Source organism: Eschrichtius robustus, chromosome 7, assembly GCF_028021215.1.
Source record: "Eschrichtius robustus isolate mEscRob2 chromosome 7, mEscRob2.pri, whole genome shotgun sequence".
Taxonomy (NCBI): domain Eukaryota; kingdom Metazoa; phylum Chordata; class Mammalia; order Artiodactyla; family Eschrichtiidae; genus Eschrichtius; species Eschrichtius robustus.
The window spans coordinates 112,778,148-112,805,000 of NC_090830.1; the positions used below are offsets into that span (position 1 = coordinate 112,778,148).

Sequence of the window (26,853 nt, forward strand, 5' to 3'; positions counted from 1 at the left end):
AGTACACCAAGAAACCTCTGAAGAGCTTCACCTTGCTTTGTGTTGAAGTGACCTACAGCTTCTCCAGAAATAGTTTAATAAGTCTTGTTGTGATTATTCTTATTGGGCACTGACTAGCCAGAAGTTGGACCTGGACTTGATTTTAGCAGCTGGTGGCCTAGTCCTAGAAGGATCCCAAGTGTTCTTTCTCCAGTGGGAGTTGAATTTCCCCTCCTTCTTGTACCCATTCCTTTTTTTTACTTCCCATCTTAGAACATGAATCAGTCACCTTCAGAGCACCCCTCTCTACCTGATCTGCACTCTCTGTTTACTGAACTGTTTGTGCCTTGAGGTTGACAGCCTTCCAGGGCGGGAATTTTGGCTGCTTGGCAGGGGTGTCAGATGTCTCCTTGGTTGTGAAATTACTCAGCCTGCTCACTATGAGCAGCATCATGGCATCTTTTCCCTGAAGGACTCAGGCAGCTCTTCTTACTCTTCCAAAGAAGATCTAGACAATTGAATCTCTGTCCCCAGGCAGGCTAAGCCAGGAGGTAGAACACCAGAAATTTTTCTTTTCTGGATTCGTAGGAAGCAGTAGAGTTAAATCTGCAGTTGAACCTAGAGGGCAAAACTCCAGTTCTGCCTAGACCAAATTCTCTTGGGAAAGTTTATTTTATATACCATCATCCTCTTTTATTGGAGGGGTAGGGGAGTGAGGGTGAAAGTGAAGGTTCCTGGTGGGCTCATTAGAAAGTCCAGCCCTTGGGCTTCCCTGGTTGCGCAGCGGTTAAGAATCTGCCTGCCAATGCAGGGGACATGGGTTCAAGCCCTGGTCCGGGAAGATCCCACATGCCATGGAACAGCTAAGCCCGTGCTCCACAACTACTGAGTCTGCGCTCTAGAGCCCGCGAGCCACAACTACTGAGCCCATGTGCCACAACTGCTGAAGCCCACGTGCCTAGAGCCCATGCTCCGCAACCAGAGAAGCCACCACAATGAGAAGCCCGTGCACCGCAACGAAGAGTAGCCCCCGCGCACTGCAACGAAGAGTAGCTCCTGCTTGCTGCAACTAGAGAAAAGCCCACCTGCAGCAATGAAGACCCAATGCAGCCAAAAATAAATAAATAAAATAAATGAATTTAAAAAAAAAAAAAGTCCGGCCCTTCTAGTTTTCCATCACTAAGTTTCCATAAAGCATTGACTCACAGAATGGAAGTGCTGGAATGAATGTACTTTAACAGTCAGATTCTAACTATCTAATTTGACAGATGAGCTTGGGTATCATATGCCTGGTTATTAGTAGGAGTGAGACTAATGATTCCTTGTCCATTGACTGGATTGTATATTATGTGGGGGTCACATCCAGAGCATCCAGAGAGTTTTCCGTGGGACTTTGTCCAAGCCTCTGTATAGTATCACTCCTGCCCCCTCCAAGTCTCTCAGTGCCATGTTGAACTCTTTCCTCTTAAGAAGCAGAAGGTTAGGGGCTTCCCTGGTGGCACAGTGGTTAAGAATCCGCCTGCCAATGCAGGGGACACGGGTTCGAGCCCTGGTCTGGGGAGATGCCACATGCTGCGGAGCAACTAAGCCCGTGTGCCACAACTACTGAGCCTGTGCTCCAGAGCCTGCGAGCCACAATTACTGAGCCCACGTGCCACAACTACTGAACCCTGCGCGCCTAGAACCAGTGCTCCTCAACAAGAGAAGCCACTGCAATAAGCCCACGCACCACAGCGAAGAGTATCCCCAGCTCACCGCAACTAGAGAAAACCCACGTGCAGCAACGAAGACCCAGCGCAGCCAAAAATAAATAAATAAATAAATTTATTTTGAAAAAGAAAAAGAAATCTTCAGTTGAAGCAGCCCTGCAGAGACAGATCACACATCAATTTCAAGCCCACTGAACACAGCAGAGAAACTACTGCTTTGGTACATTAAGTCATTTGGCTTTGAGAGCCCACACCCTATGTGTGTGTTAAAATTGATAGGACTCAAAAAGAGTCAGTTTTACCAAATTAAAAAATTTTAAAAACAAACAAAAAGAGGCAGAATGCACTTGGCCCTGGAAGTGTCAAACGGTGGGTGTAAAATTGACCTAGTCTTTGACTATGAAGCAAGTATAGGTATAGCACCTGGGTGAATGCTCAGAAAATCTGTTCCCTATCCCACCTCTCAAAGATTTGTCTTCCATCTAACACTTTCATATCTCAAATATACCAAACATGCCTTTTTTTTTTTTTTAAATAAAGACACATCTTTTTATTCATTTATTTACTTATGGCTGTGTTGGGTCTTCGTTTCTGTGCGAGGGCTTTCTCTAGTTGTGGCACGTGGGGGCCACTCTTCATCGCGGTGCGCGGGCCTCTCACTATCGTGGCCTCTCGTTGCGGAGCACAGGCTCCAGACGCGCAGGCTCAGTAATTGTGGCTCACGGGCCTAGTTGCTCCGCAGCACGTGGGATCTTCCCAGACCAGGGCTCGAACCCGTGTCCCCTGCATTGGCAGGCAGACTCTCAACCACTGCGCCACCAGGGAAGCCCCAAACATGACTATTTTTTAAATGACAGACCAAATCGTATGTAATACAGTTGTGTTCCTAAAGCAGCAAGACTAGATGACTTTAGTTTTTTTCAATGTGCTTTTTAAAGGTATTTTATTTCAGCTTTCCCAAATATATCTATTCCTTACATCTCAACTCTTTACCATCTTAAACACACACAAAGGTTTTTCTCTAGGTTTTTTCTGCAGATTGTACATCTCTAGGTGGGGGTAGTGGGGGATGAGAAGCAGGTTTTATACAGCTGATGTGATCACTGTACAGACAAGCTTGGAAAATGCTACCCAATCTGCCAATTAATTAAAGCATTAATCTGAGGAGCAGTGGGGCCAGGGAATGTTTACCCAAAGAGGAGGGTGGTAGGAATTGAGTGGGAAGCTCCCTATATTTGCATGAAAATGAAGGTGCTTAGGAAACCCAGCTTCCTTTTGTCTCTAAAGGTGGGGCAGCCCTTATCCAGTCCCTGAATCTTTCTGGCCTATTTAGGAAGCCTTTTAGGGAGCTAGTGTCTGAGATATGAAAGCACAGCAGAAAAACAAAACTTAAACCCTGGGCATAGTAGGGTACAGAGCAAGTCCGGTATAAAGTAGCTTCTTAGACCTGGAATGAAACCTTCTACATTTAGAAGTATGTGCTGATAATTAAGTAGAATAGATGTAATGGTTTTACAAGTTTTAGAACCATATGTATAGACTGGGTTCAAATCCCAGCTCTGCTTCTTATTAGCTGTGTGATTTGGGGCCAATCATGTGTCTTATCTGAGCCTTATTTTTCTCATCTGTAAAATAAAGATTATGAATTGCCTCTTCATCTCAAGGCAGTTAGCCCTCTGCTTACTGTAGACAGAAAGGAGGCTAGAGAGTGGTTAGGACCTTTGCAAGATTATAAACTGCCTCCAGCACAGCCTTTTGTTCTTTTTGAGTTTATTTTTCAGCAAGGGACTATAAACCTCAAGTTTCCCCCTCAACTTCCTGGAATGTGCTGCATTCTTTATCTCTAAGAGAAGTGACCTTGACTATAACAACAAAAGACCTAAGACAGCAGCTCATCCTGGGATCTCTTTGGCCACGTTGGCTGTACTCAAGATGAGGTTTACCTGTGCACCCCTAGGGAGGGTGGTGAAATGGACATGGATAATTGACCCAGCAATATTTGATGATATTAAAGAATTACTGTTAACTTTTAAATTGTGGTTTAAAAATATGTATACATACATAAGTATATTAAAAGCATAAAATTTACCATCTTAACCATTTTATTGTTAATTTTAAAGCATAGTAATGATACTGTGGTTTTTTAAGCTTTTTAATCTTTTACAGCTACAAACTAAAAATTTTGCAAATAAAATGACATAGTGTTTGGGGTTTGATTCAAGGTAATCCAGAGGGAGGAAGATTGTCCCAGCAACTAAGAACTCTAGCCTCATGGCACAGTTAAGAAGGGCCTTTTTCTAGGGTTTAGCTTTTTGTAAGATGGCATCTCTTTATTCTCATTTCTTTTCTTGCAGAACTCTCAGAAATTGAGCCCAATGTGTTCCTTCGTCCATTTCTGGAAGTAATTCGCTCTGAAGATACCACTGGCCCAATCACTGGACTAGCACTCACCTCTGTCAACAAGTTCCTGTCCTATGCGCTCATAGGTAAGAGCTCAGACTTTGTTGGATGACCACAGCTCTTCATTTCTTGCCTCTCCTGGAGTGACGGTCAGGCTTTAGGCAATGAGCTGGTGATACTGGAAAGTTTTTCCCAGCCATCCGTTTCCTTGTAGAAGAGAAATAGGATTGTTTATTGGTTACTCATCACACTAATTGACTCAGGTTGTGCAGAGTGGGGAATGAGAGGTTTCCTTGGGACTCTGATTTCTTTGTGCTCTGGAGGCAGTTAAGGGTATAGTGCCCTTGGAGGTTTGATTTATTTTGGTTTATTTTTTAAGTTATTTTTCAAATATAATGCATGCTTATTTTAAGAAGATAAACAATAAAGAGGTGTCTAAAAGAAAAGTTAATGGTCTCTCTCAATGTTTCTCCTTCTTTAGCTAAATAATATTAGCAGGCAGGTTTGAATCTTCCTATACCTTTTTCTACATGTGTATAAATATATATAAAGTTCCACCTCTTTTAAAAAAGAAATAAAAATAGGATTGTGTGCTACGTATTTTCTCATTTAATAGTATTAACTTAGGTGTACATGATATAATTATCCATCTGATTTATTCTTTTCCCTCCAGTTTTTTTGAGGTATATAACATTGTATCAGTTTAAGGTATACAGTGTAAAGATTTGATATATGCATATGTCGCAAGATGATAAACATAATAAGTTTAGTTAAATCCATTGCCTCACATAGAAACAAACTTTTGTGTGTGTGTGATGAGAACTTTTAAGATCTCGCTTAGCAACTTTCAAACATACAATACAGTATTGTTAACTGTAGTCATCATGCTGTACACTACATACCCAGAACTTATTAATCTTATAACTGGAAGTTTGTATGTTCTTTTTTTACTGTGATAAAATATACATAATATAAAATTTGCCATTTTAATAATTTTAAAGTATATAATTCAGTGACATTAATTACAGTCACAGTGTTGTGATTACCACCATCTATTTCTCAAACTTCTTCATCACGCCAAAAAAGAAATTCTAATCATTAAGCAATAATACACCATTTCCCCTGCCCCTCGGTCCCTGGTAAGATTTTTTTTTTTCTTTTTGGTAGCTGTATAATTTCCATAGTATAGATATAATACAGTTCACTCAATCATTCTCTTATTGAGTAATATTTAATATTTAGGTTGTGTCTTATTTTGAGCCATTATTTTTTTAATAAATTTATTTATGGCTGCATTGGGTCTTTGTTGCTGTGCGTGGGCTTTCTCTAGTTGCGGCGAGTGGCGGCTACTCTTCGTTGCAGTTCGCGGGCTTCTGATTGTGGTGCGCGGGCTCCTCATTGCGGTGCGTGGGCTTCTCATTGCGGTGGCTTCTCTTGCTGCGGAGCACAGGTACTAGGTGCGCGGGCTTCAGTAGCTGTGGCTCGAAGGCTGTAGAGCGCAGGCTCAGTAGTTGTGGCTCACGGGCTTAGTTGCTCCGCGGCATGTGGGATCTTCCCGGACCAGGGCTCAAACCCGTGTCTCTTGCATTGGCGGGCGGATTCTTATCCACTGTGCCACCAGGGAAGCCCCAAGCCATTATTAATAATGCTGAAATAAGCATCCTTGTTCATATGTCTTTATTATTAATTTTCCTTTTGTATGACAAATTCCTGAACTTGAAATTTCTGGTTTAAAGGCCATGTGCAAATTACATTTTTATATGTACTACCAGTTTGCTTTCCCAAAAGATTAAAATCATTTGCACGTCCAACAGTAAGGTTTGAGAGTTTCCATTTCCCCACTCTGTCACCAGCACTGAATATTATCGATATTCTTTATTTGTGCTAATTTGATGGGTGAAAACTGGTATTTTGTTGTTTTTATTTCCTTGAGGCTGAATATTTGAATTTATTCTCCTTTGTCTATTATTTTATTGAGTTGTTTTTGTTTTTCTTATCAATTTGTAGGAGTTCTTTGTATAGTGTATATTAACCCATTGTCTATCACAGTATTACAAATATTTTCTCCCGATCTAGTCCAGATATTTTATCCAGTCTATTGTTTATCTCTGAATTTGTTTATGGTGTCTTTTTTGGATTCCTTTATAGTTGGTTTTGTCACTTAGAATACCGAATTTTTTCCCCCTATTGTCTGCCCATGTGCAAGGGTGAGGAACATAGAACACAGGCAGCTGTCCTTGTTTCTAAGTAGGGAGACAGGAAAAGAGGAAGCTCAGGCTGTAGCTAGCAAGAAAGGAAAATGACCTTCAGTTCAAGGCAAGAAAACCCTTTATCTTTTCTAGAAAGTTGGATTTGCTTAGTTGAAGCATTCAGGATTGGGAGCATGTATCCTGGGTGCCAGCTAGGTTCTCTAGGTGCATGAGCTTCTCCAGGCACCCTAGTCCTAGCTTCATACTTCTCCTAAGCAAAAATCAGGCCCAGCCACTTACAGCCTTGCCCTGAGCACCACCTGCAGGTCATCTCTCTTCACGGCCTCCAGCAGCTGCCCTCTATGCCGTTTCCCTCTGCTCTTTCGTCCGTGTTACTCTCTCCCCCTTCTGGGGTTGGCAGACAAGCTGGTCATTGGAGACCTCAGGCCAGCTGGTCACTGGAGTTTCCTGTGGTGGGAAAAGAGAATGCTGGAGGTGGTGATTGCAGTGGGCATGAGAATAGGAACGGGAAGGAGTATATGAAAGCCAGAAGGCAAAGGAGATGAGATTGGCAGATTTCCCTGCAGTCTTCTCCAGGGTGGCCAGGAAAGGAGGAGATTCTAAAGAAGGGGTCCTGGGGAAGACAAGGTCTGTTAAGTGAGCCAACCTGCTGTTTAGGCTGCCCTTCTGGAAGGAACTGCCCTCCACCTCTCAGCCCTGTGACCCGAGGCGTCTAGGGTTATTTTAGATCCTACTCCAAAGACCAGCATTTTGTTTGGCCCCACACAGCTGCCAGATCAGGATTTGTGCCTCTGATTGCCTGGCTTATGAGGCCCTGCCTGTGGTTCTAAGGACCTGTCACTTGTACCTACCTTTTTAGAAAATTAACTTTGCTACTTCATTCAAGCTCAGAGGATAAGAGCTACAAAAAGATCAGTAGCGCTTAAACCACTTTACCTAGGGAGACTACTGAAAGAGGGGAAGAAATAGACCCCCAGGAGTTGGGAGCAAGGCTGCCATTCACTAGGAACTCTGAAACACTACACAGCACTGAGAAGGTCCTGGATTTCCCGAACAAGGAAAGGTCCCTCTGTGGACCCTGGAGGCCTGAATAAAGGACCCTGTCCAGCAGGACTGTGAGAGAGGACTCAGGCAACAGCCTTGAGAGTATAGGATTTTCCGTGTTGATTGGGAGAAACATGGAGAGTTGGTGTGATAGAAGGAGCTGGGTCACCTCCTATACTGTAGATCATCATGAAATTGGCTTCCTTCTGCATGACCTCTAAAGTAGCCGCTCATGATACTGAGTAGTGGCATGCAGTAAATAGGGCAAAGAGAGTCTGACTAGGTGTCAGAGACTAACCAGGACAGAAGAGAAAAAAGAAAACAAATGAAAACCACTCACAATTGATGAAAGTTTTCTGGCTCATTGTGGCAAGAGAAATGTTCTGGTTTCTCAGCCATCCGCTGAGCTTCAAACTCAGGAACTCCATGAATTTCAGGTACCAAGAAAGAGAAAATGGTAAGAATTTCTTCTAATTCCCACACTTAAAACTAGGAGGTTCTCCTAGCTTACACCATGCCACCTCTGGAGCATTTTTCTCTGTCACTCACAAAGCTTTGTCACGTCCCTATCTTTTTTTCCTACTTTTGCTCCCCTTTCAAGAACAATCCAGGCAGTTCAGCAGGACCCTTGTAGGCCTTGATGGAGGTCACTTCTTTGGCTACTCCTTGTAGATATTTATTTATTTATTTATTTATTATAAATTTATTTATTTTATTTTATTTGTTTATTTTTGGCTACATCAGGTCTTCGTTGCTGCACGTGGGCTTTCCCTAGTTGCGGCGAGCGGGGGCTACTCTTTGTTGCGGTGCGTGGGCTTCTTATTGTGGTGGCTTCTCTTGTTGCAGAACACGGGCTCCAGGCGCGTGGGCTTCAGTAGTTGTGGCATCATGCAGGCTCAGTAGTTGTTGCACACGGGCTTAGTTGCTCCACGGCATGTGGGATCTTCCCAGACCAGGGATCAAACCTGTGTCCCCTGCATTGGCAGGCGGACTCTTAAACACTGCGCCAGCAGGGAAGTCCTCCTTCTGGATATTTAAGTCATGAATGGGAGCAGAGTTTCCTCCTTGGCAGCATTTGTGTTAGCTTCCAGCATGGTGCTGATTGTCAGAGCTAGCTTCTCCCCTCTTACAGCTGAAAGTCTCCCTCCCTCCTATTCCCCAGTTAGCCAGCCTCCAGTCCTGTTTAGTTTGTCCCTTATCTCTCCTTAATCTTTAGTTAAGCTAGTTACAGGATTCTTGTCCATGACATATTGTTTTAAATAGGAATGAAACCAAAGCAGGAAGAGTTCTCTGATTTGCTGTAATGGGCACCCAAATATGAGTATTGGCAGCAGTGACTGTCCATTTTTTTCCCCTACTCCCCTACCTCAGTTGCACCTGAACACAACATTCCAAAAGCAATCAGAGAGAGATGTGTTGAAAGAGAACATCTGAAAAGAGAAAGGCTGCAACCTTGGCATTCAGAGCTCTGGCCCGGGCTTCCCTGATGGCGCAGTGGTTAAGAATCCGCCTGCCAATGCAGGGGACACGGGTTCGAGCCCTGGTCTGGGAAGATCCCACATGCCGCGGAGCAACTAAGCCCGTGCGCCACAACTACTGATCCTGTGCTCTAGAGCCCACGAGCCACAACTACTGAACCCGAGCACCAAAACTACTGAAGCCTGCACGCCTAGAGCGCATGCTCCTCAACAAAATAAGCCACCGCAATGAGAAGCCTGCACACCACAACAAAGAGTAGCCCCCGCTCGCCGCAACTAGAGAAAGCCCGCGCGCAGCAAGGAAGACCCGACGCAGCCAATACATACATACGTACATATATACATAAATAAATAACATTTATAAAAAAAAAAAAAAAAAAAGCTCTGGCCCTACTCGGCCCTTGCTCTGGGCCAAAACCTCAAATTTCCAGGCCCTTCCTCTATGAAATGAGTAGCTTTACACCAGTGATTTCCAAAGTGTGGTCCCCTGACCAGCAGCATTAACTTTACCTGGAATCTTGTTAGAAATGCAAATTCTCAGGCCCCACGCTAGACCTACTAAATCAAAAATTCTGGGAGTGGGCCCAGCAATTTCTATTTTTTTTTTCTTTCTACAAATTTATTATTTATTTTACTTATTCACTCTTGGCTGCGTTGGGTCTTCATTGCTGCATGCAGTCTTTTTCTAGTTGCAGTGAGCGGGGGCCACTCTTCATTGCAGTGTGCATGTTTCTCATTGAGGTGCGTGTGCTTCTCATTGCAGTGGCTTCTCTTGTTGAGGAGCATGGGCTCTAGGCGAGTGGGCTTCAGTAGTTGTAGTACGTGGGCTCAGTAGTTGTGGCTCACAGGCTCTAGAGCGCAGGCTCAGTAGTTGTGGCACACGGGCTTAGTTGCTCCACGGCATGTGGGATCTTCCCGGACCAGAGATTGAACCTTTGTCCCCTGCAATGGCAGGTGGACTCTTAACCACTGCGCCACCGGGGAAGTCCCAGCAATTTCTATTTTTAACAGGCCCTCCAAGTGATTCTGATATATGTTTAAGTTTGAGAACCACTTTTACACAGTGGAGTTTGTGCTGAGATGCTTATTAAAGCCAGTTATGGGCAAAAATTCTCAGGTAGCTCAAGAAGCCATGGGTTAGGGAATTGGGAGAGGAGAAAACCAAAGTCTCTCAAAACAGTCTCTAGACAGGATGTCTTGACTTTTCTGTCTCTCCTCTACACATCTTTTCTTTTTTGTTGGAGCAGATCCCACCCATGAGGGCACGGCAGAGGGCATGGAGAACATGGCAGATGCTGTCACCCACGCCCGTTTTGTGGGCACAGATCCTGCCAGCGATGAGGTTGTCCTGATGAAAATCCTTCAGGTAAATGGAGGGGAAGAGCAATTAGGCTAATGGCCAGGAGCTGGTGCCTCTGGCTCTACCTACTGGAGCCTGATGGCAGCTTGAAGCTGTGTTTTGACTCCACTGGGGCTTAGAGAGCTACTTTGTTTCCAAACAAGCAGCTCCGGTACCCAAAGTAAAAGCTTTTTCTAAGGAAAATAATTAAAAGCTTTAAATGAATTGGTATCAAATACTGGAACCCTTAATAGGCTTGTACCTCTGGCAGACTGTATCTGTGCCATCCATCCGTTGGGCTTGTGGGCTAGGGTTGGAATGAGTGCTGAACTATGTTGGGGTCATGCAGAGTAAAGACACAGTTCCTAAGACAAGCTCCTGGGAGACCCCCCACCAAACTGAAGCAAGGTCAGCTCTTGCTAACCTCTTTCTCACCCCTGAGTGCTTCCGTAGGAGACTTAGAAAAACAGGAGGCAGCTTCTCTCCCCTCATGTACACCCTTCTTCACCCAGCCTGCCGTGTTTATCATGGTCTCTCCTTTTTCTTCCTGGTAGGTACTGCGGACTCTGTTGCTGACCCCAGTAGGTGCCCACCTAACCAATGAATCTGTGTGTGAGATTATGCAGTCTTGCTTCCGGATCTGCTTTGAAATGAGGCTCAGTGGTAGGTGCTTGAATACTGGGCCCTTCACCATTCCTGGGGCCAGTATCTGTGAGTATGAATACAGGATGCTGTCTGTCAGTCCCAGAGAGATGGAAAACTCATGACTTCTCCATCACCTACCTTGTGGAGCCATAGGGATCTAGGAGTCTCTGTACTTGACAGTTTGTTGTGCAGCTAGAATAGAGACCTTAGCTTTTTGTGCCAGGGCAAGAATTGGGCTGGATCCCAGAATGACTCAGCCCAGAACCAAATCTCCCTCCCTTGAGGTTTCTGGGATTGACACCAGCCTGCAACCCCTGAGAACACATCATTGCTCCCCCTTTTTATCCTGACTCAGTAGTGCCATCTAGTGGGCCAGTGATGTTCTGGCCGCCAGGCTGAACTGGAGCTGGTTTTAATAAGTTTGGTATAATCCTTAGTAAACAAGGTTTGGAGGGGAGTCTGCTCTGAGAAGCCTCCTGATAATAGCACGGCAAGTAATGACACCTGTGTTATTTGTTTTTGCCTGTGCAGAGTTATTGAGAAAATCCGCAGAGCACACTCTCGTAGACATGGTGCAGCTGCTCTTCACAAGGTAAACCTGCTGCTGTTTGCTTCAGCCCGGCTGCCCAGGCCTCTTGAGCCTGCTTGCTTCCACACAGCCACTTCAGGGACCTGGCCAACCCCACAGCCACATCAGAGGCCACTGAGATTATGGATGGGCGTGGTTCTCTAGGACCAGGGTTACCAAGCAAGGGAGAAAGAGGAGGGAGCTGGCTTGGCCTCAGGGGGAAGCAGAGGGTTATTTGATCTAGGCTGACAGAACTTCTGCTTCCCAAACTTGTGTCTGTTTCTGTGCAGGTAGCAGCTGGGAAAGGGAACCCAGAGAGGAAGCCAAACTCAAGGGAGCCTGGAACAGGTTGCTGAGCTCCCAGAGCTCAGCCCGATTTCTGTGAGGAAGGACCAAGTCTAGGGTGACCAACAATCCTGGTTTGCCCGACTGTCCCAATTTTAGCAGTGAAAGTCCCACATCCCCACAAACCAAAACAGTTGTTACCTCGTCAAGACCCTCAACTTAGGGCCTAGGAGACCTTTTCATACTATGCCTAACACCCTGTTTTCTGTACTTCCTTTCAATAGACTAACTTTGAGAAGAGCTGAGGCGAGGGCTTTACAGCTTCCCCTAGGGGATATTGATAATGGAAGAGGTTATGCATGTGTTGGGGCAAGGGTTATATGAGAAATCAGTATACTGTGAACCTAAGATTGCTTTTAAAGATAGTCTATTAGGGACTTCCCTGGCGGTCCAGTGGTTAACACTCTGTGCTGCCAATGCAGGGGGCACGGGTAATAATCCTTATTATCTACAGACTAGATCTGCCCCTGGACCCTGCTGCAAATTGTTTCTTACTTCTCAGGTTCAAATTTACTAATTTCAAAACTTCCACCTGCCTTTTACTTCTCACCCTATGCCCAGTCTCCTGGGGTTTTGATAGACTGCCCTCTCCCCATATCATGGCTTTCAGCAATACTTGCTTAGTGAATACAAGCAGAAAGGAGTCAGTTTAAAGATGAAAAGAGCCTCCACACTCCAAGGGTACTTAGTCACCTTTCCCTCATGACTACCTTCTTTTTTAGAAAGTATCTGTGTCACAGGTCCCTCAATTTCTGTGGCTCTTCAGTGAAGCTCCAAAAAGGGTGAAATTAGCCTGCTTCTTTTCCTAGCTTTTCCTAAGAGATAGCATGCTCTGGCCCAGAGCATCTTTGGGCTGTGGCTGGCATGGAGGGGAAGATTTGTTATTATCCTTAATTACAGTCCATGGGATTTTCTATCTTACAGGTTACCTCAGTTTAAAGAAGAACCCAAGAACTATATGGGGACCAACATGAAGAAGGTATGACCTGCTATCCCTCATCCAAACCTCGATCTCCCAAATTCTGTACTATAGAGATTTTCCTGGATACCCTTGCTTAGCAAAAACATACTTTTGCCTAGACAGGTTTGCTTGGAATCTAGAAATAGCTATCGCTCCTTTACCAAGAAATTTATTCTTTCCCAGGTACCTCTCCTTCCCCAACCTTTCCTTTCCAGCCTATATTTGTTGACCCACCATGTAAGCTAGTGAGCCAGTCCTTCATGGAAACTGGGTGAGGCCCATCAGGCTGGGCTGAAAATGTATGTTGATAAAGGTGAAAGTCCTGCCATCCCCTCAGGGCCTAGTCTTATCAGCAGGTAGGAGGCCTAGAGAGGCTATACCTCAAATCCCATCCTAATACTGGATTAGACTGGGCTCATGCTTGGGCTAGCCTCTGTTGACAAGATAAATCAAGTCTGACTCCAGATCAGAAGGTTCTCAAACTGCTAGGAGAAGAAGGGTGTTCAGAAGAATGGCCTCTTTCTATCTTGAACTGAAGCCCTGGACTTCACAGGCCTCTGATGAGGATTCTGCTTGCAGCCCTAAGAGGTTCTGCCCTTGGAGATGACCCTTGGCTGTTCGGTGCATGCACATAACCTTCCCCTTTCCCCTGCCATCCATCCCCATTCCTGCCCTGTGCCCTGTTGGTGTGTGTCTGAGTTTATTTCACTCTGCTTAAATCGTTCGTTTGCCTGTCTTTCACAGATTTCTCCATGTCTCCTCAACAAACTGGAGCTAAGTAGTGGGGAGCAGACCAAAGCCCTGAACCAGTTAGAGAGGGTACTACTCTTTAAGAACCTCAAGGTCTCTCTCCCTCTCCCTCTCCTTACCCCCTTTTTATTTATTTATTTAAATGTGCATTTTTTATATGTAACGTCTGGGTCCCATATCCACTGTGTAGAGCACAATTTACCCCTCCCTAGTAACACAGCACGGCTTTGGAAGAGCTGCATGTGTTTGTAACTTTGCAGTGTTGGGAATTTTCGTGGGGCATCTGGCTGCCTGAAGGCAGAAGGAAGCCTTGAACTGATAATACGTTATGTAGTAAGCCTAGAAAGAGAGCCTGGGTCCTGCCGACGTCTTGTGGGGAGGCTTAATATCTACCATTTCTAGGGGAACTATGAGGAACTGTCAAACAAGACCCTTCCCTTTTCTGCCCTCTCCCTGTCTCAGAGCTGGCATTAGAAAGCTTAAGCACAGTCCTTGATTCTAGCTGGATGCCTGAACTTGGTTTTGAGGGAAAGGGTAGTCTGTCTAGTTGGGGTCATTTTTTTCCTGGTTACCATTAAAGGGGTCATTCTAAGGTTTAGGACTCTAGATGGATGAAAAGGAGCCAGGTCCCAGGTTAGCCCAGGGCACTGGCAGTACTTTGGGATCTGCAAAGGTGACCTCCGTCCTTTGAAAGTAAGGGAACTTAGAATGGAGGTGCAAGCTAAAGATTACCCTAATCCCCATATCCCTGCTTTAGGAAGAAGAGGGAGAGAAGGAGGTATGGGCTATCTAAGCTCTCATAACAGTGTGCATGCTAGAGGTGTGGCTGTGGACATCCAGGTCATTGAAGATAAAAAGAACTGTGTGTGTTTTGTGTGTGTGTGTGCACTAGACAGTCCATAGGCCTGTGTTTTCTTTGCATGCCTTGTCTCTAGTTTCACTTGTGTGCTTGCCTAGTCTCAAGTTGCAGCTCTCTTCAGTGGCTACCCACCATTTTGCCATGATTATTAATCTAGGACCTGCCCTTTCTTTATAAAGCTTATATTGTCCTTTGGAAATAAAAAGTTATACGGATAAGGTGATGTAGAGTTTCATGAACTGCTCACCCCTCCCCCCCCACCTTAGGATCTTAGAACAGGGAGCACAGCTATACTTTTAAAGGAGACACTTGTAAGAACTGGCAGCCTCTCAACTTCTATTCAATCCAGGAGGCAGAGAACATTCATTGAAATGATCAGGTTAGAGCTACCTCTGCAGAGGATAGAGAAGGAAATAGGAAGGACTGAACCTAGTGTGGGAAGGAATCTCAATGACGGGGCTTCTCCGTGGAAGTAGGACTACCTGGAATTCCTGATACTGGGGAGCCACCTGGAGAGAAAAGATATTTCACACAAGTCAATCCAGATGTGAGTGCTTTTTGGAGCTCAGTGACAGTTTCCAGTTTAAACCAGGAGGTTCCTCTTTTCCCTCATTGATCTCTTGGACTTCTGGCCTATCTGCATGTTTAACTGACTCTTACCCCCAGAACTTTCTTTTGGGCTTCAGTGGTTTCTGGAGGGAGCATCCTGGTTCCTGCTTAATCACAGTGCTCAGAGCACTTGAAGCTCTATTCTAGGCATATGACTGCTGGCATTTTGGAGATGCAGGGACAAAAAGTGTAAATCCAATGCGAGGCTGTTGCTATGTTACTAAGAGCTGGAGGTGGGGCTCAGCTGTTGGGCGTGTCTCCTTTATGGGTGGAGATATGAGTATGGAAGGAAGAATTATGTGGTTTCTAAGCAAAAGGTCAAAGGTTGTCCAGATTCTGGAGGGCTTGGGGGAGGAAGGGGGGCTTATCCTTCAAATAGCAGAAGGAATTGAATAGGCCAAGGATAATATGGGTATTTTCAGCTTTTAGAAAGAGGCAGGGAGACAAATAGTTTCTACTCTCTTTTAGAGTCATTCTAATGGTTCCTAGAAGAGAACTGCTGTTGCCCATTCCAGGAATGGTCTATCAATCTAGGACTAGTTTGATATAACTGTAGAAGGACTGGATACAAACTGTAATTGAGAAGGCGAGAAGGCATCAGGATTAAGAAAATGAAATGGGCTTAAACAAAGTAGCTGTGAACTTAGGGTGGAGAAAATGCATGAAAACTTATACCCTAAAGTAGTCAATGGGTGATAAAGATTTTCCTTTGTGACTAAAAGGAAGCTATAGGAGAGAGAGAAATGCAGCAAGAGGAAGGGAAATGGAATAGAGCAAGAGTCCAAGAAATCAGTAGTCTTACCATCTGAAAGCATAAAGTTGCTTCTAGAAAGACCAACAGTGAGAAGGACAGGAGGTCTCATTTATATACCAAAGTTGGGAGCAGCAGAGAGCAGAGCAGCAGCGTGACATGATCTTTCATCCTTAACTCCACAAATCAACTGGGATGCCACTACTTCCTTAATTCCAAGGAATGAACCTTTGACCAATTTGATGTAGACATTCCACAGTAAGGGATATGGTTAGGATCTAGGCCCAGTTCATGAAGTAATAGGAAAGCTAAGAGTTTGGCTGGGAAGGAGTAGACTCTCACAGTTGGATAAGAACTAGGAGTAGGAGGCTACTATGCAGGTAGTTGAGGAGGAAAGCCCAGGGATCCAGGGCCTGAAGATCTGCAGCTTTGGGCAAAGGACCCCCTGCCCTTACGCTTTCTGCAAGAGGGTCAGGCACCATCTACAGGACTGAGGATTGCCACCCAGTATTCAGGGAAGCAGAGTGATGTATGAGGGCTGGCCTTATCAATGACCAGCCTAAAACCAGAATGTCACCTTCCACTTGGAGGCTCTCAGGCTGACCTTTAAAGTGGCAAGAGTAGAAGGCAAGTTGGAGGAGTAGGAATGTGCTCTGATGGTCTAGATTCTTACTGTGGCACAGATGTGGGGTATAGACTCTTTTCTAGGGACTAGTAGGACTAAAAGAAGGGAGATTTCTAGGGATACAATCTTAATTTGAATACCATGCTAATGAGGTGTGATATTTCCAGCTGAAAATGAGAGCAGGAGGCATGAGTGATTCATCTAAGTGGAAGAAACAGAAGAGATCTCCCCGGCCCCCACGCCATATGACCAAAGTCACACCAGGTTCAGAGCTGCCCACCCCCAGTGGAACCACCTTGTCCTCTAACCTCACTGGTGAGTACCCTGAGCTGCTGCTTCTGATTAGAATAGATAGAAGAAAAGTTCCTTCCTCTCTCAGGAATTTTGACACTGAAGACCAACTAATTGAGGGGCTGTGGTCTTTCTACTGAGAGCAAAAAGGGAAAACTCCAGGTCAGATCAAACTGTGACCATTTAGCAATTCTCAGTGACTTAAGGTTGTTCTCCTTCCAGTGGGACTCTGACTACTTTAGAGACCAAGCATATGCAGAAATTAATATGCAGTCTAGGAAAAACAAACAAACAAATGGTACCATGGAAGGTATGTGTTTCCCACAGAGTCTCTTTTCTTCAAGCCTCACTCACTTTGCTTGGCAGGTGGCATGCCCTTCATCGATGTACCCACTCCCATCTCCTCTGCAAGTTCAGAAGCTGCCTCAGCAGTGGTCAGCCCCTCTACAGACAGTGGCCTGGAGTTCTCCTCCCAGACCACCTCCAAAGAGGACCTCACTGACCTGGAGCAACCTGGCTCTCCAGGGTATAGCACAGTTGCAGAGCCTGGCAGCAGCGAGCTAGGGGTTCCTGAGCAACCTGACCCCCAGGTACGGCTTTGATTTCTAAAGACCCCTGTCTAGTCTTCTACTGTGGAATTGGCTTGATCCTTTGGCTCTTTATCCAGGCCTTGGCTCAAAAGAAGGTTGGGGCAGGGGGTTCTTCCCTGTTTCCTAAAATTAGCTGTGCTACCTAGAAAAACCACAGCATGACTCACTGTGAGAGGTAGCTCACAGGATTTTCAAGCTGTGCATACATGCAGTACTTGGCAAAGGTGAGGATGCTGGCCATGGCTTTTTCTGGAAGTCAATGATCTAAATCCAAGCTCCTGAGGGCCTCTGTTGCCTCTGGGGTTCTAGTCACTGAAGGTCACTGATGCCTCAGGTGATGTTTTCTGAGTCCTTCATCATACTCCTTCCCTGAACCATCTTGCATTGATTCATAGCCCACTGAGCTGGCCCTACACCCGCAGTCCATTAGAGACACTTGGAGGACAGATACTTAAGAGAAATAAGTTCCCAATTGCTCTTGCCTCATCTCTTTTCCTGTATCCTCCCCACTACTGGTCATAGCAGGAAGGGGCCCATGTGGAAAAGGCCCAATCAACATCCGTGGAATCCATCCCTGAAGTATTAGAGGAGTGCACATCTCCTGCTGACCACTCTGACTCTGCTTCTGTCCATGACATGGATTACGTCAACCCCCGGGGTGTGCGCTTTACACAGTCCTCTCAGAAAGAAGGTGAGTACTCTCAGGCAGGCTCTTCCCCCATCCTACCCACTAAGCTGTCTGAGCCTAAACCATCTTAGACCCAAGGTGTCTGCTGGTCCAAGTCCTACGGCATTTTCTAGTCAGGAAATGGAATCAAGCAAGAGGACTATTGGATGAAGCCCTTCCCTAACTTACACAGAGAGGGAGTTTGGTGGACAATAGGAAGTGAGAGGGAAGAATAGAAAGCTTGGGACTTTTAACAGAAAGGTGGGATCATCAATTCTGATTCCCTTCAATAAGTGAGACTAGTCTCCTTACTGCCCCAGAAAAAAAAACATTTTTTTCCTGAAGAGAATCACTTACCTGAAATTGCCTGTATAATGCAGAGCAGGCTAGGCCAAGTGATCGAGCCAGTTGTTTCTTAGCAGTCCCACTTCCCTCCTGGCGTTTCCCAGGCACAGCTTTGGTCCCCTATGGTCTTCCTTGCATCCGTGAGCTCTTCCGATTCCTCATCTCCCTCACCAACCCACACGACCGCCACAACTCAGAGGTTATGATCCACATGGGACTGCATTTGCTGACAGTGGCTCTCGAGTCAGCCCCTGTAGCCCAGTGCCAAACCCTCTTGGGCCTCATCAAGGATGAGATGTGCCGCCACTTATTCCAGGTAAGACTGGATTTCTAGAGGGACTTCGAACACCTGGCTTTTTTTCAGGGTCTTTCAAGGGCCAGGGGAACACAGGGAGGTTTGGCTGATTCATGTGAAGAGTATAGGACCCAGGAAAGAACCTACCTCCCCTACTGACCAGTAGTCATAGTGAAGAGGACTCCAGTAGTTCCCCGGGGACTCTGGCAACCAAAGGGAAACATAGGAATGGCTAGATATAGAGTTCCCTCAGAGCACATGACCTTAGTGACAACTTCCCACAGTTTGCTGTCCTGCTTTCTCTTGGTTGAGCCATAGTCAGGTTCAGAACCTAATAGCCCATCCTACTGTGATCTCCAGCTACTCAGCGTAGAGCGACTGAACCTTTATGCTGCTTCCCTGCGGGTATGCTTCCTACTGTTTGAGAGCATGAGGGAGCACCTCAAGTTTCAATTAGAGGTGAGTTTCTTGAAGTTGGAAAAAAAATTAGAAGATATATGGCACCTTCATTCGGGTCAGCTTTGTCATGCTGCAGGAGTGGGATTTGGTGGCTTCTGAGGAGAGTGCTTTTAGCCTCCATAGTTTGGTTCATTGGCTCTCCTCTTTAGTGGAGAAATTAAAAGGTGCCCAGAGAAACCTGGCTGGCTATAAAATGGGAGAACCCGAATATGAGAACTGTCAGGTAATCTCACCATGAGTGGGTACAACTCTTCTGTCTGCAGTTCTTTTGCAACACAGGCAGGCAAGTCAAGCTAGCTTCACCACTAAATTGCAAAAGGGAACTCTGAATAGGACCAAATCAGGCTCACACAGAGAGCACAAAAAGGGCAGTGGGCAACTTGTTTTGGATCAGGTACGAGGTAGAGAGCCAGGCCTACCCCATCATGAAGGACAAAGAGGGGGATGTATTTAGGGGATGGAATACCATTAAGTGTCTCTTAATGCATACCTTCTGGCTAGGCGTCTGCTTCCTGTTTAATGTTTTTCCTGTCCAATTTGTCTCTTCCTATCTTGAATCCTTTCCCCACCTAAATGGCAATTACTGGATTACTGTCAGATGTACATCAAAAAGCTCATGGAGATCATCACTGTGGAGAACCCCAAGATGCCTTATGAGATGAAGGAGATGGCTTTGGAGGCCACTGTGCAACTCTGGCACATCCCCAGCTTTGTCACTGAGCTCTATATCAACTATGATTGTGACTACTACTGTTCCAACCTCTTTGAAGAGCTCACCAAGCTGCTGTCCAAGGTGCTGAGCATTGTTACTGACCTCTAGAAAGACGGCTTTATTAAGGAAATCTCTCTGGTGGTAGTGAGGATGCTACATATAGGGAATGAAACGCTTGAGAGCTGGGGAACAAGAAGAAGAAGTGTATCTTCTCAAGGCAATGTAGAAGTTATGGGCGGTTTTAGGATTTTTGGGAAAGTATTCTAACCCCAAGTCTCCTGGATCTGTTTACTTTCCAGAATGCCTTCCCTGTGTCTGGTCAGCTCTATACAACACACCTGCTGTCTCTCGATGCCCTGTTGACAGTGATTGACAGCACTGAGGCCCACTGCCAAGCCAAAGTCCTCAACAACCTTACCCAGCAAGAAAAGAAAGAGGCAGCCAGACCTGGCTGTGAGGCAGTAGATGGCACTCGAGAAGCCAACAATAGTGAGAGGCATTTCTTTCTTTGAGGATCCCAGGGTTCTATGTTTATCCCTTCTCTACTCACTGAATCCTTTCTCCTACCCTTATGTCACTTCCTCCAAAGTACTCCTAATTCTGTGTTTCCGAGGTTTGGTGATGTGAATCATAGACCAGGCTGGCACATTAGCAGGACTCATGGACTTCTCACTTTCTCCTCTTCCACGCTTTAGCTATTTTTACAGAATTGTTATTTCTTTATGGGGAGAAAAGAGAATATAGATTAAAGGATATAGAACTTCGGTGCCTAAAAGCTCCAGGCCCTACCTTTTCCTACCCCCAGTGCCTGCCTCCACTCTAATTAATCTTCTCTAACTTTTCCTTGAGATTGAGGTTGCAGAAGATCAGGGAAAGTGATTGGGTAATCTTTTTATTAAATTGTAGAATCTAATGCTTGGCTGACGTGGGGTAGTGACTACTTATTTGGGCTTGGGTTTGTCCTGTCAGGGCTGATGACCTGTGTGGGAACATGCAGGTCTCCTTGGCCTGAAGCTTGATTCTCCTGCAGCTCTGCTTGGCTTCCTACACCATCAGTCTTCATTTACCTTCTTTTCTCTTACCAGCTGAGAGAGCAGCCAGCGATGGGAAGGCTATAGGCATGGCCCCAGACATCGCAGGCCTGCATGTGCCAGGTGGAGGGCGGCTGCCAGCAGAACATGGGAAACCAGGATGCAGTGATCTGGAGGAAGCTGGTGACTCTGGGGGTGGGTACTGGGTGTCCATCATCCTAAGCCCCCTCAACTGGAAGGCCTGGTAGAGAACAGAGGGGAGGGGAGCAGAAATACCCTAGGGTAGTACCTGAATGAACACTGGCTGCTCACCATGCCTTCAGACCCAGAGAGAGGAAAGAAAACATTTGGAGCCCTAGAAGATAGGACTTCTAAGGAAGTGGAAGACTGATGAGGACAGGAAATTTTCTGAGGCATCCTTTTTTTCACTAGAGAGTATATCAGCATCCTTCCAAAAGTCATTATCCTGGTAAAAGAGGTCTTACTGGTGTTTCCCTCTCTTCCTCCCATTCCTAGCTGACAAAAAGTTTACCCGGAAGCCACCTCGATTTTCCTGTCTCCTGCCAGATCCACGGGAGTTGATTGAAATTAAGAATAAAAAGAAGGTATATATAGATATCCCCAGAGCTCAGCCTCTACCCATTTCTGACTGGGTGTTCTCTGTAGGGTTTCTGTCTCAGAGAATGAGGGAGAGTCTAAGCTCACTGAACAGCTTCCCAGGGCTAGTTTTTGAGCTTCTTGGCGCTTCAGCAACCCCCCAATCTCCTTTGAAGCCCTTACTCCTAAGCCATGTAATCGGCATCTCCTATCGTGTACTCCTAGGCAAATGCTTCCCTAGCTGAGAGTCAAGTGTTACTTGTGGTGACAAGAGCCCTGGGAGCTGGTATCCTGTGGGTCACCGAAGGTTATTGGTCATCTCGAGCTCTGGGGTGATGATTGGCAATAAAAGGGAATTGACATTTATTCTGGTGCTTTTTAGTAAAGTTCAAATAACTGTACTTTTTGGTTTTCTAACACAAAGAAAACCTTCTATTTAACCCTTTCTTCCTCGTAAGGCCAGCCTAAATGACTTCGGTTTATGTGTGCCCTTGATTGCAGGGCTGTGACTAGACAGTCAAAAAGTTATCATCGCAGTTAGTTCACCTTGTCTTTCAAACCACAGGGCCTTAAGAGCTAGGAAGCCAAAGAAAGAAGGGGAATCCGAGCTAGTCTGTAAACAGATACCAGGAACGGCTCTAATACTGGAGAGAAAAGAAAACCTTCTCTAGTCTCTTTCTTCTCTTTTTTTTCTCTGATTCTCAGGTTGGAGGAGAGTGCTATGCCTCTTTAGCGCTCAGAAAAGGAGTAAAAAGGAGCTCCTCAGCTACTTCTAGTTAAACATGGAGATTGGGGAAAGCTAGGGGCCAATATGGTTCAGCCTTAGTTCTGGAGTGACTTAGAACCATGTCCTAGGAGCCCATTAGGTTACCAGCTGTGGACTGTGATGGAGACCTGCCCTTGTCTGGTTTAGGGGCAGAGCAGCTTTTGACACCTCCTGTATTTCTTCTCTAGCTGCTGATCACTGGCACAGAGCAGTTCAACCAGAAACCAAAGAAGGGGATCCAGTTTCTGCAAGAGAAAGGTCTCCTCACCATCCCAATGGACAACACAGAGGTAGCCCAGTGGCTGAGAGAGAACCCTCGGCTGGACAAGAAAATGATTGGAGAGTTTGTGAGTGACCGCAAGAACATTGACCTGTTGGAGAGCTTTGTGAGGTGAGGAAACTGCAAGAAATGTGGGACATAGTTGATGATCAGTCTGGGGGGACAGACAGTTCAAAACAGTACCAGTCAGTTCCTGATGGTGACCCAGGTCATACATTCTTCCTCTTCCCAAGATTTATATCTGTTGGATCTGAAAGAGTCTCCAGCAAGAAAGCTTTGGGCACCATTCCATTCTACATAGAGAATATTGCAAAAGGGTGGAGTAGGGTTCCTGAGCACAGGGTAGGTTTTGGGTTCCAGGGATGAGGTTTCTGTGTAGGAGCACACTGATGTGAAGAGTACTAAGCTTAGGGGTTGTCAAATTCTGGTTCTGTGTTAGAGATGACCAGGAGATACCTCCCCTTTGCCAGAGCTCTCAGCCTCTTCTGTTCCAATAGGAGAAGCTTAGTGGAACTGTAGCTAATAGAGCACCCAACATTTGCAGCTTATACATCTTAAGCCTTTCGTCCTTCTTTCTTTCCCTGTAGCACCTTCAGCTTTCAGGGTCTGCGGCTGGACGAAGCTCTCCGTCTCTACCTGGAAGCCTTCCGCTTGCCCGGGGAAGCACCGGTCATCCAGAGGTTGCTAGAGGCATTCACAGAACACTGGAGGGTGAGTTTGAGTGGCAGGGGCTGAGCCCAGCATCCCAAAGTAATTTGACTAAGGGTTTCTGTGGCTTCAACTGAAGGACCCAGTTGCTGTCTCCTAAGAAGGCTGAGAGCAATGTCAGTGAGCCTTCCCATAGAGGGGCCAGCTTCCATCAAGGAGTAGGCAAGAGATGGGCCTCTTTCTGGCTGGTACCTTCCCTCTTTATCAGCATTGACCAGTGGGTTGGTAGTGAGGGTTTGATTGGCCAGAGAAGGGCATTGACATAGGTGGGGTCTTTGATTTTTCAGAATTGTAATGGCTCCCCATTTGCCAATAGCGATGCCTGCTTTGCCCTGGCCTATGCTGTCATCATGCTTAATACTGACCAGCACAACCACAACGTTCGCAAGCAGAATGCACCTATGACTCTGGAGGTAAGATTGGATCCCAGCCATGGCAGAGCAGTTCCAGCACAGCTTTGGAGGTAGCAGGAAGGACATGGGTTTTCCAGTGGGCACAATGGACAAGCTTCTGTCCAAGGGAGTCAGGGGGCGCTGACCAATCCAAAAGAGGAACTGGGGTAGGGAAGTGGATTCTTGTCACTTACTGTTTCCTAAAGTCCTGTTTACCACAGACCCAGGAGTTCCCTGAGTGGGGCTTCAGCATTGACACGTGGGGGGTAAAGCTTATTGCCCTGTCTCTAGGAGTTTCGCAAAAATCTAAAAGGTGTGAATGGAGGCAAGGACTTTGAGCAAGACATTCTGGAGGACATGTACCATGCCATCAAGTGAGTACGCGTAGAGAATGGTGTAGCATGTCTGTTAAGGAGAAGCACGCTACTTCCTTCTCCAGATTTTGGAGTCACGTCAGACTGCAGTGACTCATATGCCCTGGATTTAGCATCGTAATTTATCTGGGTAGCCCCTTCTCCCCCAGCTGATTTATTCCTTAAAGAAGCCTGAACAGTACTAGAACTTTAGTACCCTGAGCCAGGATCCAAACTGCCCCTGCTAAGTGGAATGTCATCGCCCCATTTTCCGAACGCAGAGAAGCTAGGTTGTCCTGTCTAGCTTGCAAGATGCATTATGGGGCTAGTAGAGAACCCAAGATGGGTACTAGAGGGTGAGGTTTGGGACACTTAGGTTTTTACTGTAAATCAGAAAAGGTAGAATTGTTCATCCTCTCATACCCAGAAAGAATATGAGATCTTACTATAGAACTAAAGGCCCACTTAGAGACGGGGCTTGGAGATTATGGAATGCTTCTTTTCTTTCTCCTTGGTGCCACTGGTGGGGAGGGAAGCAGACCACTGAGCTGCAGTTTTGATGACCTCTCATTGAAGGAAAGTGCCAGTAATGGGTAGAAAGCCCTGGTTTGTAACCAGTTTGTAACCAGTCAGGTTCAGAGCAGTGCACCTACTCCTTTTGTTACCTCCTGACAGGAATGAGGAAATTGTGATGCCTGAGGAGCAGACAGGCCTGGTTCGGGAGAATTATGTATGGAATGTGCTGCTTCATCGAGGTGCTACCCCAGAAGGCATATTCCTACGTGTGCCTGCTGGCAGCTACGATCTTGACCTCTTCACCATGACCTGGGGCCCCACTATTGCTGCTCTTTCTTATGTCTTTGACAAAAGCCTTGAGGAGACAATCATCCAAAAAGCCATCTCAGGCTTCAGGTAGCCAGAGTTTGACTTTGGTCTTGCTCTCCTTCCACCTCTCTGAGTTAACTTGGTTGCCTCCATGCCTCTCTGACTCCTACTCTTATTTTCCTTAGAATGGGTTCCTCCTGAGTTTTTCAGGGAGGCTGAAGCTTGGGAAAGCTCAGTCTTAAACAGACTCAAGAGTCAAAGGTTTCTTCCTGGGACTGATTAGGGAAGAATCCCAAGCAAGCCTCCTTGGGGACTTGGAAGGGCTGCCTGGCCTTTCAGTGACTGTATCTGGTATGTGACGTTACAGGAAGTGCGCCATGATCTCCGCCCACTATGGCCTCAGTGATGTGTTTGACAATCTCATCATCTCTCTATGCAAATTCACAGCTCTCAGCAGTGAGGTGAGCAGGGACAGGAACTGTGTACTTGGAGTTCCAAAGAAAGACCTCTCTTTTAGCCATAGACCTACCCTTATCTGTGGAGCTGGTTTCCATCAGAATATTCTCTCACTACCCCTGGACTACAGTAGAGCTTAGCCATTTCTGTCTGACACACCCTAGGATGAGAATAGCATTACCTCATATAATGGGGATGAGAGAGGAGATGCAATAGTGGAGAAGGCCTTAGCCAGGGTAGCCCTTCCCACCAGTATTATGGGGGATTGAAGCAGAACTAGCAGAAGGAACCTTAGGAACCATAGGTAGAGGCCAAAGAGAATCTCCTTTCAAGACATTTGCCAGGCCCTAAGCCTCGTCTCATCTTCCTTTCCAGTCCATTGAGAACCTGCCCACTGTGTTTGGAAGCAACCCTAAAGCCCACATTGCAGCCAAGACAGTATTCCATTTGGCCCATCGTCATGGTGACATCCTGCGGGAGGGCTGGAAGAATATCATGGAGGCCATGCTGCAGCTCTTCCGAGCCCAACTGCTGCCCAAGGCTATGGTGGAGGTAATTCTTGGTAGGAGACTAATCAATAATAACAAGGCAAGAGCTCCAAGATTAAGTACTGTCTGCATATAGAACTGGTTGAGAGTAGCACTGGGCCTGATGCATGCTGAAACTTACCAGGAACGCCTCAAATGTAAGACCACAGATCTTTGGCCATGGGGATAGCTGTAAAGGAAGGCTGGTAGAAGTCATTGCCAGTCATCAATTGGAGGGGCCCAGTCAATAGTGTAGGGCAGAGGGCAACAGGAAGAAAGCCAGAAAACTTTGCATGGCAGAGCAGGAAATGCAGAGGGCATGTGGAAAGAAATTATTCTTGACCTGATTTTCCAGGTAGAAGATTTTGTGGATCCCAATGGCAAGATCTCTCTACAACGGGAAGAGACACCATCAAACCGGTGAGGGGAAATCAGAGGCTGGAGACCTTGCAGAGGGAGGATTAGAACTCTGGAGCTCACTAGAGCTTGTACTCTTTTTCTACAGAGGAGAGTCGACAGTGCTGAGCTTTGTGAGCTGGCTGACACTAAGTGGTACTGAGCAGTCTAGCGTGCGGGGCCCATCCACTGAGAACCAAGAGGCCAAGAGAATGGCCTTGGACTGTATCAAGGTAACTGCCCCTGCCTACCCCTGGTGAACAAGCCTAGACCCTTCTCTACTATATAGACACTGTCCTATGAACTGAAGAATAGGGTCATCTAGGGTTTGTGACCAGAGCTGACTCCTTCTGCCCTCTCTCCCTGGCTTCTTGGGAACATTCTCTTCCCTCTAGTCCTTATCAGTAACCCCTCTCTTGTGCCCCCTCTAGCAATGTGACCCAGAAAAGATGATCACAGAAAGCAAATTCCTCCAGCTGGAGTCACTGCAGGAGCTCATGAAGGTACAGAGTGAAGAGGGAAGAGGGGTGAAAGGGCTGGCTGGGTCTGGGAGGGGAGACAGGGATAGTGGTGTATGCCTCAGTTTCTGTCAGGGGTGGGCCAGTGGCTGGCTTCTCCTCCATGCCTATTTTCCTGCTATTATTCTCCTCCAGGCTCTGGTCTCAGTGACACCAGATGAAGAGACCTATGATGAAGAGGATGCTGCTTTCTGCCTGGAGATGCTGCTGAGGATTGTGCTGGAGAACAGGTAGAAGGCAGTCTTTAGGCAGGCCTCATACTGGGCTTGTGCCAAAGGGATGGAAGCCTGGAGTAATCTTGCGGAGTGGGCTCTAGGGACAAGAAGTACATGAAGCTATAGGCAGTAGAGGAGAAGCTTGCTCATTATAGCTG

At 46.2% G+C, this 26,853-nt stretch overlaps 1 protein-coding gene across 6 annotated transcripts in view; it reads left to right on the plus strand.

The window, feature by feature from the left end:
• GBF1 (golgi brefeldin A resistant guanine nucleotide exchange factor 1) overlaps positions 1 to 26,853 on the plus strand; it is a 122,706-nt gene that overhangs the window by 87,109 nt on the left and 8,744 nt on the right. For 3 of the 6 annotated variants that reach the window (XM_068548442.1, XM_068548445.1, XM_068548443.1), the window contains exons 4-28: positions 4,043 to 4,174; positions 10,068 to 10,186; positions 10,714 to 10,822; positions 11,336 to 11,396; positions 12,642 to 12,696; positions 16,440 to 16,587; positions 16,930 to 17,153; positions 17,676 to 17,844; positions 18,270 to 18,481; positions 18,821 to 18,919; positions 19,518 to 19,712; positions 19,931 to 20,120; positions 20,717 to 20,857; positions 21,179 to 21,267; positions 22,214 to 22,416; positions 22,893 to 23,016; positions 23,301 to 23,426; positions 23,697 to 23,779; positions 24,434 to 24,670; positions 24,951 to 25,044; positions 25,415 to 25,591; positions 25,922 to 25,986; positions 26,072 to 26,195; positions 26,394 to 26,465; positions 26,616 to 26,710. In XM_068548442.1, coding sequence (XP_068404543.1) covers positions 4,043 to 4,174; positions 10,068 to 10,186; positions 10,714 to 10,822; positions 11,336 to 11,396; positions 12,642 to 12,696; positions 16,440 to 16,587; positions 16,930 to 17,153; positions 17,676 to 17,844; positions 18,270 to 18,481; positions 18,821 to 18,919; positions 19,518 to 19,712; positions 19,931 to 20,120; positions 20,717 to 20,857; positions 21,179 to 21,267; positions 22,214 to 22,416; positions 22,893 to 23,016; positions 23,301 to 23,426; positions 23,697 to 23,779; positions 24,434 to 24,670; positions 24,951 to 25,044; positions 25,415 to 25,591; positions 25,922 to 25,986; positions 26,072 to 26,195; positions 26,394 to 26,465; positions 26,616 to 26,710 — 3,343 coding nt within the window. The remainder of the gene's footprint in view (positions 1 to 4,042; positions 4,175 to 10,067; positions 10,187 to 10,713; positions 10,823 to 11,335; positions 11,397 to 12,641; positions 12,697 to 16,439; positions 16,588 to 16,929; positions 17,154 to 17,675; positions 17,845 to 18,269; positions 18,482 to 18,820; positions 18,920 to 19,517; positions 19,713 to 19,930; positions 20,121 to 20,716; positions 20,858 to 21,178; positions 21,268 to 22,213; positions 22,417 to 22,892; positions 23,017 to 23,300; positions 23,427 to 23,696; positions 23,780 to 24,433; positions 24,671 to 24,950; positions 25,045 to 25,414; positions 25,592 to 25,921; positions 25,987 to 26,071; positions 26,196 to 26,393; positions 26,466 to 26,615; positions 26,711 to 26,853) is intronic. The other 3 variants (XM_068548444.1, XM_068548447.1, XM_068548446.1) reach the window with 2 other exon arrangements.